This window comes from Protomyctophum parallelum, assembly GCF_964188405.1.
Source record: "Protomyctophum parallelum genome assembly, chromosome: 1".
Taxonomy (NCBI): Eukaryota; Metazoa; Chordata; class Actinopteri; order Myctophiformes; family Myctophidae; genus Protomyctophum; species Protomyctophum parallelum.
In genome coordinates this window covers 5,468,504-5,482,429 of record NC_139697.1, presented here as the reverse complement: position 1 = coordinate 5,482,429, position 13,926 = coordinate 5,468,504, and the positions used below count along the sequence as shown (strand labels likewise).

At 44.3% G+C, this 13,926-nt stretch overlaps 1 protein-coding gene across 1 annotated transcript; it reads right to left on the bottom strand.

Annotated features, from left to right (window-relative positions):
* Positions 1-9,395: 9,395 nt before the first annotated feature.
* On the bottom strand, positions 9,396-13,926 carry txnipa (thioredoxin interacting protein a). Its single transcript, XM_083779236.1, has 6 exons — positions 13,390-13,926; positions 12,569-12,644; positions 12,314-12,461; positions 11,538-11,897; positions 10,933-11,241; positions 9,396-10,570 (listed from the first exon to the last, which is right to left on the bottom strand). Exons 1-6 carry the CDS (start codon positions 13,640-13,642, stop codon positions 10,523-10,525), a joined length of 1,194 nt encoding a protein of 397 aa, XP_083635362.1. The 5' UTR covers positions 13,643-13,926; the 3' UTR covers positions 9,396-10,522.

Here is a 13,926-nt window from a genome sequence, read left to right as displayed (position 1 = left end):
ATGAGCTTGTAGATCTGCTATTTTTCAATAGCTAAAGCACCAAAATGGGTTCCCGCCCCAAAATGCGCTGCACAAGGTGCCCTTTTTTTTCACTTGAGCACCTGCCCCTCTAAATGTCTGTGCACGCCACTGCTAACACGCCATTATGTACACTGACCTACTACACTCATGTACCTCACATCACCCTGTGTCCTACCTTATATATAGGGCATGTCATGTTTTAAAGTTGTTGTCAACCCATGACACAAACTAGTGAAAAACTCTGGCAGGCCCCTTTTCCACCGGGGTTGAAAATATATATTCTGGCAGACCTTGATGGCGTTGTTGTAATGACTAATTTCACACTTGGTTGCATGCTGAAAATAGCCGATCTACCAGCTGCGACGTGCGTTGTGAGCTTGTAGATACGGTATGCTTTTTTTCAGAGTGCAACACCTGACATAAAATGAGTTAACGAGGAGTCGGATCTCTTCGTTAACATTTTTGTCTAGTTTATATTTGTTGACGGTATTGTCAATATATTTAGTCAAAGTTTTAGCTTTGCTTTTTAGTTTTCGTCGATGAAAAAAGGTAGTTGAGTCAACGAACATTTTCCGACATAGTTTCAGTCGACGAAATCAACACTGCATCACCCAAGAATGTGTTGGCGCGTGCCACTAGTTAATGTCGCCCCAGTGATGTCACCTTCCTATCTAAGAAAGCACATCATACAGCGGACGCCATGCGGTTTGTTGTCTCATTCCAGACTGAAGAATAAAAACAAAAAAACACCCACATCAGGCCCTGAGGCCTGTTCAGACAGACACAGGAACGTCATGACACAACACAAGCGCATGGCCGCCTGCTGTTCACAGTGTGTCAGCCAATAGCGGGCTGCCTGAACAGCAGCTTTCGACCAATCAGAGGCTAGACGCAGAGCGTGCCGACTGACTGCGGTGATAACACACTGACTGACTCCCCCAGGCTCTCGCTGAGGATGTGAAACTGTTTCCAGGCCGTTCCCACTCTCATAATATGATGTGTGCAGTCGTTTGGCATGCTGGATTCAAGGTGTGGCTGAGGTATGATTCATATTTCTCACATTTCAAGGACCCCAGTTTGTTTCTACACTGTAAAATCCTCAGTGTTTAGACCTGAGGCCGATTCAAAAAACGCCTCCTAAAACCTAACCTATGGTTTTCTGAAAACCTTCAAATTCGTATAAATAATAAAAAACATAAAAAAGGTTGCTATATGAGACACAGAGGTGTACAGTATGTGACACAGAGGGCGCAGACGGCATTAAAGGTATAACAACGTACACCAGGTTAATTCAGTCTTTCAAAGGGCCCTATCTTGCCACACGTGTGTGTGTGTGTGTGTGTGTGTGTGTGTGTGTGTGTGTGTGTGTACACTATGTGGGTGTGTATGCACGCCAGTGTTGTACATGACAGGCAGCAAGGCGGGCGGGGTAAACATTTCATTATTCGCTTTCCATACTTTGGTCGTTCCAGTTGTTCATGTGGTAGCGGGCATTTAGAGAATAGTTAAGGGTGTGTACCAGCGGCTGTAGCCTCAGTACCCAGGCTTTTATTTCTGTTTGCATCCGGTTCAAAACATGAAAGCCTGGGGGAATGAGACACATTTCCTGGTCTAGGAGTGGGAGTGAACTACAGTGCAGAGGTGCATCGCCCCAAATTTGGTGACGTCAGTGTTGTCCGAGGTTTTCTACCAGAGAGGGGAGGGACGGACGGCAGCGGGGGCGGGGGCGGGCGCTCAGATCGATGAACCAATGATCCAGCGCATTGCTCCCAACACCACCCGCCACACTATACCCGAAAACATGGTGGCTGGGCCAGGCTAAAGGGCGTGTAATGGCCATCTCATTTATCAAAGCTCAGACCAAATGTACGCTATAGGATTGACTGGATCGCTTCATAAATCCCACATGAACCTGTAGGTTTACACTCTATAAAATACGACGAATTAGACAGTTCCTCACCCAGGAGTCAGTCCAGCTCTTGATCCAGATAACAGTCACTCCCTTACTGGCCTACCTGCATGCGCACTTAAGCCTCTCCAAAATACCGCAGCTCGCTTGGTCTTCAACCAGCCAAAATTCTCACATGTCTCCCCCCTTCTCCGCTCCCTCCATTGGCTCCTGGTCGCTGCCCGCATCGAAACAAAACTCTGATTCTGGCATTCAAAGCAACAAAGGTCAAGGCAAGGTCAAAGGTCAAAGGCAAGTCTGATCGAACCCTACAAACCCTCCCGCTCACTCAGATCAGCCAAAGCAGGGAAGCTGAAGTACCTTCACTAAAAACGCTGGGACAACGCTCCACACGTCCCAAATTCTTACAGCAATGTTTGGAAATATCCTGTATATCCATGTTGGGAAGGGAACTATACAGTAATGTTTGGCGTTACGTCCAAATAGTTATTTTTCCTGTTGGTATCATTGAGGACAATGAAACAAATTCCAAATCCGATGTAAAATTGAAAAATATAATATGTAGAAACAAGTAATTGAATATTGAATACTATACATGAATATCTTTAGCTTACATTAACGTCAGTTGTAAATCTCTCTCTCTCTCTCTGTGCCATCTGTTTGTGCCAGGAGATGGCACTCCTCGTACGGCGAAGGAGTTTATAATAACTGAGAGTCATCAACATGAATAGATAAATGCCCAGGGGGGCAGCATGCTGATGTCATGTCCCCATTTAAAGTTATTGTAACGTTCTTTTAGAGTAAAGGTGACTGCAGTCACCTTTACTCTGCAGTCCTTCTGCAGTCCCCAGCTGTCACCTTACTGGCTCTGAAGAAATATCACCTGGCCTGAGTTTATGTCCCACAAGGCCTGTGAGGCTGTGACAAATGCAGTGGTGGTACAAAGTACTCAAACCCAGTACTCGAGTCAAGTGTAGGCCTGTAGATAGATACTACTGGTCAAATATAAGCTGGTTTATACATTATATTATGATATAATGTTAAAATCGAGCCCAGGAATGAGCTTATACACTCACGTTCACGTGGGATTTATGAAGCAATCCAGGGATAAATGAGATGGCTGAAACTGACTAATTTACAATTACAATGTAGGCATTCAGCAGGTGCTCTTAATCCAGAGTGATTTACATTAAGCAAGAACAAAAAGCATGGCAATAGAATACATCACATACATAAAAAAGTAGTTATCATGAATTATACGTAAGATAAGAACGTAACAGTGGAATATCTATATAATGAAACTATGCATGTATACTTCATAGTGCTATGTCTACATAAACTGCTATAAGTCTACATACAATGCTATCTAAGTCTACATAAAATGCTATCTAAGTTACATACGTTGCCTTTGCATACGTCTGTAAGGTCGTCAGGGCTAGGGGTAAGTGCTACGGGCCATGATGGAGTCTGAAGAGGTGGGTTTTCAGACTAGGGCGGAAGATTGGGAGTGAGGCTGCAGTTCTGATTGTAATGGGAAGTGCATTGCATAGTTTTGGAGACAGTTCTAAACCACAACTATATACTTGAGTTTCAAAAACTAGTTCCAAATAGGCTAGCTACTATTCCCGCCATGGCCTCTCATGGCCATCAGTGATACACACAGACACATGAGTGAGATATATTTACTGTCACATACACAAACAACAGAGTTTAAGAGAGGCCATCTCTCATACACACAGACACATGAGTGAGATATATTTACTGTCACATACACAAACAACAGAGTTTAAGAGAGGCGCGCGGTGCATTGTGGGGCTATTGGTGCACAGCCATCTACCCATTTATAACCCTGAGAGTGTACAAACAACAACATGTGAGTGGAAGGATGAGTAGAATAGACATAACATTCTAACACCCTCCTGGAAAATGACGTCCATCTCCCATGACTTGTGATTTATATTGTTATTGTTTTATAGCAAAGGTAGCAATACCACAATATCACGGTGTGAGCTTGTAGATCTGCTATTTCCAAATAGTATAAAAAGGGCTTATTGGATCACGTATTTTTGTAATAACTAGAATGGTGCCGGTTGGGCACTGGCCTACTTGGAACGATGCAAGTTGGAAATGCATGCCTCACCCAGTTATTATGCATGTGTCCCTTTTATGCCCATATATGGAGTTCTTTGTCAGGCATCCATATATGGAGCCTGGGCAGAGGCCTTTCGTGGCAGTTCTGGACAACCGTGGTTCCGACCGACTCGACTCCACTGCACTCCCTGTGGGTGTGTGGAACGCGTGTGTCGAATTTGAAGTCGGTGGGGCGAACGGTTCTCGAGTTACGTGGATTACAGACGTACACACGTACGTACGTATACGTATACAGAGACTTGGCGCATTTATAGATAGATTTTAATTAGCAAAATAACATTCAATACATGTAGTGGAAGGAAATAGCGTGCGTGCCTGTGACTGGTCGCAGCCCACATCAAGTCACCTTTCGCCCAATTCGGCGCTCGCTCTGAATTGGGCGAAAGGTGATTAGAAAGAATAGACGTGACCTAGTATAAAAGTAACACTTTAACGATGTCCACGAATATGACGTCCTCCTAGTCTCCCATGACCAGAAAGCTATTGGCTGCTACAGTGGTCACATACTGGCATGCGATGGCCGAATGGTTTGCAGAGCGGTCTTGATATCGTATAGTTCATATCCCCGGACCGGCACGTTAAAATTACCACCGTTGAAGTGCCCTTGAGCAAGGCATTGAACCCCTACCATGAAATGTTCTATGAGCAGGGTGTGGCTGTAAACAAGTTCTTGAGCTTAGTCCAGTTACCCTGGGTAAACATGGTACTGCAACTTTGCATGGGAGAGAATGCCCCTCTCTCCAGGGAACAGCTGCTGTGATTATGTAAACATCTGCTCACTGCATGTGCTCACACTCTCACAGTGATGGGAAAACGTAGGCTACTCACATGTTTTACATAAGTAAAAGTATCAATACTGCAATATATAGGAATAGGCTACTAAGTTACTGAAAATACATATCAATCACATTCCTATTCATTCAATGTCATGTAAAGCATGTAAAAGAAAAAGTAAAAGATCTACACTGTATAGGCATACAGTATATTGTGTAAATAATAATTATCTTACATAAAGCCACCTCTCAGAAGAGCCAGACCAAACAAATGGAGATCTTCAATGCCAATGCCAAGTCTGACACAAGACTCAATGTCTCCTGGCCTGTTGATTTCAGCTCGACGCACGCAGGCACGCACACATGCACACATAACACTATTAGTTGCTGTACTTGAGTTACAGTTTTAAGGATCTGTACTTTACTTGAGAATGTATTTTCTTGGTGAGGAGCTGAGTCCCACACTTGGACACTAACTCAGGGGGGAGCCCAGGATCAAACTGATCCGGCTGCACTACCAGGCACTGAGCCAAAACCAAAAGAAAAAGACGAAAAGTAAGTAAGTAAAAGTAGGCCTATACTTAGTTACTGTCTACTGTACCACTGGTTATATTTAGCCAGTCAGAATACAGTATGTGAACACATGGTGGGATGGAAGGAACACTGTGGTTTATTATTTCCTGGTAAGACACTTCTAGGAAGAACTATTATATCACTGCTTGCTGGAAAAGCAAAAGTAAAAGTAGCATACCCATACCACAATAATTAAATACTAAACAAGGAAAAGACCTGCATTAAAAATTATACTGGAGTAAAATTATTAAGGTATTGGCATCAAAATATACTTAAATACAATAAACAGTGATACATTTTACACATTGACTGCCATCATTGAACTCCGGCGCTGTCGCTTCCCTGCCTGCTGTTTGCAAGGGGGTCTTTTATTTTGAAAACCCCCAAATTCACCACAAATGAACCGGCAGCAGATAATTTGACCATGCAAATAATCGGTAATCGAACTTCGGCTAGAGGAACGTATACACAAGCCCCCATGAAAGGCTGGCCAGCATTGAAGCGCTGAGCCCTACTGGTCAGAGCTGGAACTGCAGGTGGGCCCGTGTGCATTTAGAACGAGGAAATCCCGTGCAGCTGGGGTTTAACATTGAGCACTTACGCATTTTGGACACCAAGTTTTCTAAACGACACTGAGCAACTTCCATCGAAATGAATAGCAGGGGGCAGGGCAGTCCGCATAGTAATAAGTAACTAGCAACATATTACTTCCTTGCATACAAAACTGGCTTGCAGACACACCCAAGTCTGATCATGTTTGCTGCTGTGTGACCTAGCCTGACCTAAGCAGAGACATTTCTGGCCTAGATGGGAGGGTCGCGCCTCAGAAAAGTGCGCACCCTGATTGGATCTCATCGATCTGTCCGTCACCCCCGGCCCCTCCTCTCCCCCCTAGTGCAGCGCTACGTCACATCATTTAGAGCGACGCCCACCCGGAAGGGTTGACTCCCACTTTTAGACTGGTTCAGCCCACGGCTTTTTCCAGGCTTTCATCTTTCGCGCAGACGAAATGAAAGCCTGGGTATCGAGGCTACTGTGTGACCTAACCTGTACGCTAGAAGATAGCAAGTATACTACTTGTTGTCATGGCAACAGTTGAAGAGGGTATCGTGTTGTCGGTTCTCAACATTGGGTCCATTTGGGACCCACCAGGGTCCCAAATGGATCTCTAGAGTCATAACTCTGAGTGTGTACAAATGGAACCAAATGGACCCTACACGTCTGTAACTCTGAGTGTGTACAAATGGAACCAAATGGACCCTACACGTCTGTAACTCTGAGTGTGTACAAATGGAATCAAATAGACCCTTACAGTTCTGTAACTCTGAGAGTGTACAAATGGAACCAATTATGGACCCTTACAGGTCTGTAAGAGTGTACAAATGGAACCAATTATGGACCCTTACAGGTCTGTAAGAGTGTACAAATGGAACCAATTATGGACCCTTACAGGTCTGTAAGAGTGTACAAATGGAACCAATTATGGACCCTTACAGGTCTGTAAGAGTGTACAAATGGAACCAATTATGGACCCTTACAGGTCTGTAAGAGTGTACAAATGGAACCAATTATGGACCCTTATAGGTCTGTAAGAGTGTACAAATGGAAACAAATGGACCTGTAAGAGTTAAATTAACACTGAGGACTTTCAATGTAGATCGGGGTCCCAGAGGTATGAAAACAATGTATCTAGTAAAGTCTTTGGATTTAGTTGTAATGTGTGTGTGTGTGTGTGTGTGTGTGTGTGTGTGTGTGTGTGTGTGTGTGTGTGTGTGTGTGTGTGTGTGTGTGTGTGTGTGTGTGTGTGTGTGTGCGCGCATGTTTGGAATGGCAGCACTATTTAACCCCAAGTTCAATTATTTTCAAAATAATGCCAGGGGCATGTCCTTTAGGCTGCTCACTGAAGATGTTTTATAACAGTGTAATGTAAGTTATGGAAGGTCTCTTCCTCTTATTTGACACACTGTCAGCACTCTGAAGTGACTTCAAGTTACCCTACTACTATAGTAGAAACACAGGAGATTGAGTGATTGACTGAAACACTTTCCATGTTTTCCAACATAAGTGAGTGCAAGTCAAAATATCACTCAACTTACATCAACATTATGATTATGTATTGTCACTACAAACAGCAGCTATGTTGCTGGTACTCGCTCTCTCTCACGCACGCACGCACGCACTGTGTCCATTTGTCCAAGGCCAAATGCCAGAATTATAACAATAAATTATTTCAAGGCCATGGGAATAATGAACTAAATTAAATTGAATAGAAAGACAATGCTTTGGATAAGAGCGCTATATAAACGCACAGTTTATATATTTGTTGATCTACTATTTTGCTCAGGTTTAAGAATGCAGAATCTCAGACACTGGGTTTAAAAAAAAAAAGTATTGATAGGAAAGAGGCAGAGGACAACAATAATTTAATCAGCTGGGGAATTAAATGCAGGCGGGTCATCAAGGTCACTGAGGCCTCATCACACTCGACATGAACAGAAGAATCGGAGGCATATGTAGGCCTAGCCATGGCCCAGTGCGTAGCATACCAATACCACAATAATTAAATACTACACAAGGAAAAGACCTGCATTCGCTATAAGCACTGGACCTGCAGGGCTAACCCCCCCCCCCCCCCCCCCCACACACACACACACACGACCCTATATTGCTTATAATGAAGTGTAAAAAGCAGAAGAAAGACGTGGTGCACGGGTGAAACCTCGGAGGACCTCGGGGGACAGTAGTGTTTAAACTAAAGGATGGAATGTTAAAGATAAACAAGCACTTATCTGTCAGCTCACAGGAGGTACTGTGACGTCACCGCTAACCCCTCGGCCGGCTGCTGTGTGTGGCGAGCACGTCAAGCTGCTTGCAGAGCAGGTCTGCATGTCTACTGCAATGCAAACAGAGGATATACATTATAGAAATGACTAAATTAGTCCCCTGACATTTATCCGTCCTAACTATTAGGTGCAATACGCGTTTTTGTGGAGCAGTGCTCGGTGGAGCAATTAGGGGGTTAAAGCTGTACTATGCACTTTTGTATTTCTACATATTTTATGATTATGATCAATCTAACATAATACGATTGTTTAACCCATTCTGAACGGGCACCAATTTTGGTGTCAGCATCATGTTATGCTTTAGCTATTGAAAAATAGCAGATCTACAAGCTCATATCGCGCCACCGAGTGGCGCGATACGAGCTTGTAGGTCTGCTATTTTTGAAAAATCGAAGAGCGACTGACATTTCTAGAATCCGATCTCAGGTCAGAATGGGTTAATCAGACCAGTGTGTGTCCAGTGGAAACCTCGTATATGAATCTGATCTCAGGTCAGAATGGGTTAAGGAAACAGAGGGATGCCCTATACGTCTATACCTGGTCAAAACACTAGGGAAACAGAGTCAGGTGCGTGTGGCTGTGCCCTGGGTTCAGTGGGTTGTCTCCCACAGTGTCAGTTTGCTCATGGCCAGCAGGTGTCTGACGCAGTGCCCTGCCGAATCATGCTCTCTCTCTGACCTTGTCTGCAGTGATGGTAAAGGTACTCACATTTTAATGAAGTAAAGGTATCAATACAAGTAAAAGTCCTGTATTCAAGTTTTATTTGCTGTAGTACAGTACCTGTATTGGCACCAAAAGTAAGTGTGCAGAATGTGTTGAATCACAATGCAAAATGGCTTATTAACCGTGAAATTGTGGTATGTTTGGCCATTATTGACTTTTAACTTTGGGCAAAATGCAATCATAGCATACTTTACATGGCCATGCTGTGAATAGATAATACCAGTTGGACATGCCATGCCTTTATGTTCCTTTCGTGGAGAACACTAAACGACAACCACAATATAAATATCTAGCATAAAGTTACCGGTACATTTCTTGAATTTATTCATGACATTGATTACATCCACAGCAATTCTGAGATCAATGATGATTCTGATTTTCAAATAAAAGAATAGTCAATGATTTGTTCAAATCTTTATTTTATAGAAAACTCACCCATAGGGTTTCATACAAAAATATATATACAAATTCTAAAGGATGCATAGCATAATGTCTACATTCTCAACAGTGAGTCAATTTAGTGGAAGAACAAAGATGTTTGGAGTTAGTGCCGCGGCGAGCGCAGCTCCAATGAAATGCTTGTGTTGAAAGGATTGGTTTGCTGAAAAGCTTCACGTAAGGTGCCTGTCTGTCAGGTTTGGCACTTTGTAGTGTCAAAGATCTTGTGGCTTTTACACTACATTGCTTTGTAATAAACCTTTAACAGTTTGAGGTTTTAACTAGTCCCCTGGAAGATCCTCATCCAGCATCAGAAACATTGTTCATAACGACATCAAAAACAAAACAGAAACTTGCTCGTAGGCAGTTTTACAGCAACAAAAATGCATCCATTAGAAAGTGCAATGCCATATAGGAATCAAACACATAACTTGGACAAAAAACAAAAAAGAACACTGGAACTCAATAATATACGGATGCTGCATGGTGAGACCCTAATTTTAACATGCAGTAATTCTCAAACGCAATCAATAATCCCTTGACAAAAAATGTTCTGACATAATATTGCCACGTATATATCCTTTTGAAATAAACACAAAAGTAACAATTAAGGATGGGCTGGCGATAATCCCTATAGGAAAAATACAGGGCTAGTTTTGGAATGCCAAAAAATTGCAAAGAACAGTCAGCCCTTGGGGAAAAAGTCATGGAGTGTTCGCATTCGTTTTTTTGCAATCGACAAGCACAGCCTCGCAAGTCCTCAAGTCCTTGACTTAAAAACAGTCAAGGACTCCGGAAAGTAGAATCATATTGAAACGCATACAGCCAGCGGTGCACCTGCAGAAGAGCTCAGAGCGGTCAGTGTTTCACACCGGCCAAGATGGCTTAGATTGATGAGCGATAGCTTGAAGAGCACAGGCAGAGAAGACCTTGACCTCTTGTCTTTTTGACCAGTCCATGGTGTGTGTGTGTGTGTGACTGAGCGTCACATCACAACATCCATTCAATGCGTCGCCTCTCATTAGTTCGCCGATCTTCTCTCGAGTCATACAAAGTGGTGAAGTGAGGAGTAGTTCCCCCGACAAGCCCGTTCAGCAGACTTGGAGCATGCGTGCGTTCCCGTGGTACTCCTCGTCAACCTGTAAACATGACAAAAGACAAGTCAGATTTGTCTGTCGGGCCTAAATCGATAAGATTGCAATTTGGTGGAAAATGGTGGAAATAGTAGATGCTATTTCCAGCATAGAGTATAAAATGATAAAATATTGCCTATATTAGCAAGTAATAGTAGCCCAAGTAAAAATCATTAAGAATGACTCAGTCATGTACCCATGAGTATGGGTTTTATGGGTAAGTCTCCCATTGGCTTATAGGCAGCCTAGAGATGAGGCAGCCAATCATGAAACATTGTCCACTACGGTTGCTACTAGAGGTAGTAGCAAATGTAGTCCAGGTGCTTTTCAAGCATCTTGGCAAAACACACAGTAGTCAGGACCCTTACCTCGGTGTAGGCGGGCGGGGGTGGGAACTGGAAGACCGGGGCGTTCATGAAGATGGGGCTGTCGCCATCATCGAAGTCGTCCAGCAGCGGCGTGAGGGGCTGGTCCAGGCGGCAGTCACGCGTCACGTCGCAGTAGCTGGGCGGGTTGGAGGGACAGCGCAGTGACACCCAGCTCTGCGAGGCGGTGCTGCTGACCACCGAGCCGTCCTGGCTGCTCACGCTGTTGCTGCGGCTGCCCAGGCCGGCCGTGCCGATGACCAGGGGCAGCTCCAGGATCAGCTTCTCGCTGCCCGGGATGTGGATGTAGATCTGGGGGAGGGAGGGAAGCCGATTATAAGAAAGAATTCTTCTAAACAGTTTTCTAAAATAACGTATGTTGCTATATCAAGTGGTGTTCAAGGACCCCCAAAATGCAGATCGGCTATAATTAGCTTATTGGTCGGCCACATTTCACAAATAGGCTTTAGTTTAAGTGGTAAAACATTCATAATGTATTTCTTGTCATTTTGGGTCCCAGGGGGTTCCTTCCTAGAAATGCACTTGATTACTGTCCACCACTGGTTGTATCCAGGCTAAAACCTCTCCAGACGTATAGTGGAACTCACCATGAGAGCGTACTCCACGCGGATGATGTTGCAGCCCAGCATGGAGGGCTTGATCTTGGGCACCCGGATGGTCTTGCCCTGCCAGGCGTCGCCCATCCCCGAGATGATGTGGTTACCGCGCACCGACGACAGCTTCTGGCGGAACACCTTGGTGCGCCCGTTGGCCTGGTACATGTGCTTGGAGATGATGGCCGCCTTGGGCACCACGATGCGCGAGCAGGTGTTCTCGAACTTGGCGTTGATGCAGATGTCCTCGCCCTCGCAGAAGCCCTGCCGGTCGATCTTGGCATTCAGTGACACCTGGCCGTCGGGGATGAACATGCACGTGACCTTCTTCTCCTTCATGCCGCCTGCGGGAGACTGAACCGAAAAACACAACTCTGTCAGATAGCTGGTTTAGCATGCCATGGACGTCACATGGCATTGCTAACCTCACGTTCGCATGTGCTAGGTCCATTGTTTACCTGGTATCCTAAGTGTCATTTAAGGTCCATTTAAGTTCCATTTTTAGGTAAAATACATGGGGGTCCGAGGCCTAATGCCTTTCAAACCGAGGGTCCTTGAAATGCTGTAGTGCATATGTCCCTGGCCTGAACCACAATGTACAGAACGTTAGATATCATGCCATTTAGATGCTTGGTTCATTGTTTAACTTCCTTGTTTACGGAGGCACTACACTCAATGTCTATAGTGTGTGTTCTGCACCGTATGCGTTTACCCTGCTTATCTCTGGATAACACAGTCTGTTAAATTGTGATTTGTTCAGCGCGACTCACCAGTAGGTCGGGCGTGTTGACGTCCAGGGGCTCCTCCACCTCAAAGTGTTTCTTGCACTCCTGGGCGGGCTGACCGGGCCGCTCCATCAGGGCCTTGACGTAGTACTGGACATAGCCGAATTTCCCCTTGTAGGAGGACACCAGCTGCCTGCACAAAACATAAACTCTGTTTACAAACGGTTGAACTAGCAGTGACTATATTAGGTGGGGGGCAGTGGTTTGGATGTCATTGCTATAATAGTGTCAGGGACTTACCCTTGCTGTGGCAGCTCGAAGCCGAACATGTATTCATACTTGTTGCCTGGCCTCAGGAGCACCGAACCATCGGAATCTGTGACAAAAAACAATACAAATATGACACTTAATTACAATGGTGTTACTGTGTACAAACCAATTTGGGCTGCATTTTACGAGTGACATATTATGATTATTATTATTATCATAGCTTTGCATTGCTATCATATGTAAGGGATTGCCAACTAAGGTGAAATGTCAGTTTGATGCACCAACATTAGATGTTTGATCAACTTCCCAGTGAGTGACACAGTTGAACTTTGGCCAAAATATGCTTTCGATGCTAGATGTGCCCCCCTGGCACCCCCCTGGCACCAACACCATGCCAATGTTTACTTAACTTGATACTAGTGTAAACTGAAGCTGCTAACAGTGCTAAGTTATTTATATGCATAATAAAACAACCTCCTGATATATCACTTGCTAATTTATCCATTCGCAAACTCTGGCAAGGGTACACATGGAACCAAATAGGCCAGTGAGGGTCCATTTGGTTCCACTTGTTTCACTAGTTAAATTATAAACCAGATGCATTATGCATAAGTAAACAATGTTATGTACGTTGATTGGTTCTCCCAGTGAGTCCCCAGCGAAATGTGTTAATATAGCATCACAATTAATCATTTTAACCATTATGTTTGGCTATTAAAAAAGATATACAATTTCTTGAAGCGAACATTTTTAACTCAAACCTTTTGCTTCTTGGAGAACTCGAATAATAATGCATAATAACGTATACCACAAAGAGTATATTTCATTTCCTAACGGTCAGATCATCTCACCTGCAGGCTGGTCGTCCAGTTGGAGGGTCTCCTCGTATCTCAGGTACTGCATCTCCTCCCTGCAGCGCTGCTTGCCCTTGGCATATTGCACCTTGGCGACCCCCAGACCCAGCACCTTCAGGGCGGACACCCTGGTCACCTCGGCCACCTCCACGCGCACCCTGCCGGCCACCTTGTCCCCGGAGCAGTAGAACGTCTTGCTGGGGTCGGAGAACACGACTTCGAACGTCTTCACCCTCTTCATCGCCACCATGATGATGACTGCTCAGTGTTATTATCCGCGACAAAAAACGAAAAGCTTTTGGAGAAGTTTCCCGGAAATAAAAGAAAATATGCACTCCAAATCGTAGAGACCAACAAAAAAATATATATATATATTGGATGTAACAACAAAGCAAAGTTGGAAAAACAATAACCACTCCTATAATGAGATCAAAAGGTTGATCAAGAAGAAAGGCTGGTTATTATTTATGCTAGTATGTCCAATTGTCCATGGTGCGTGCGTACTGCTCGCCGTGCTGTGGTTGTGTGTGTATA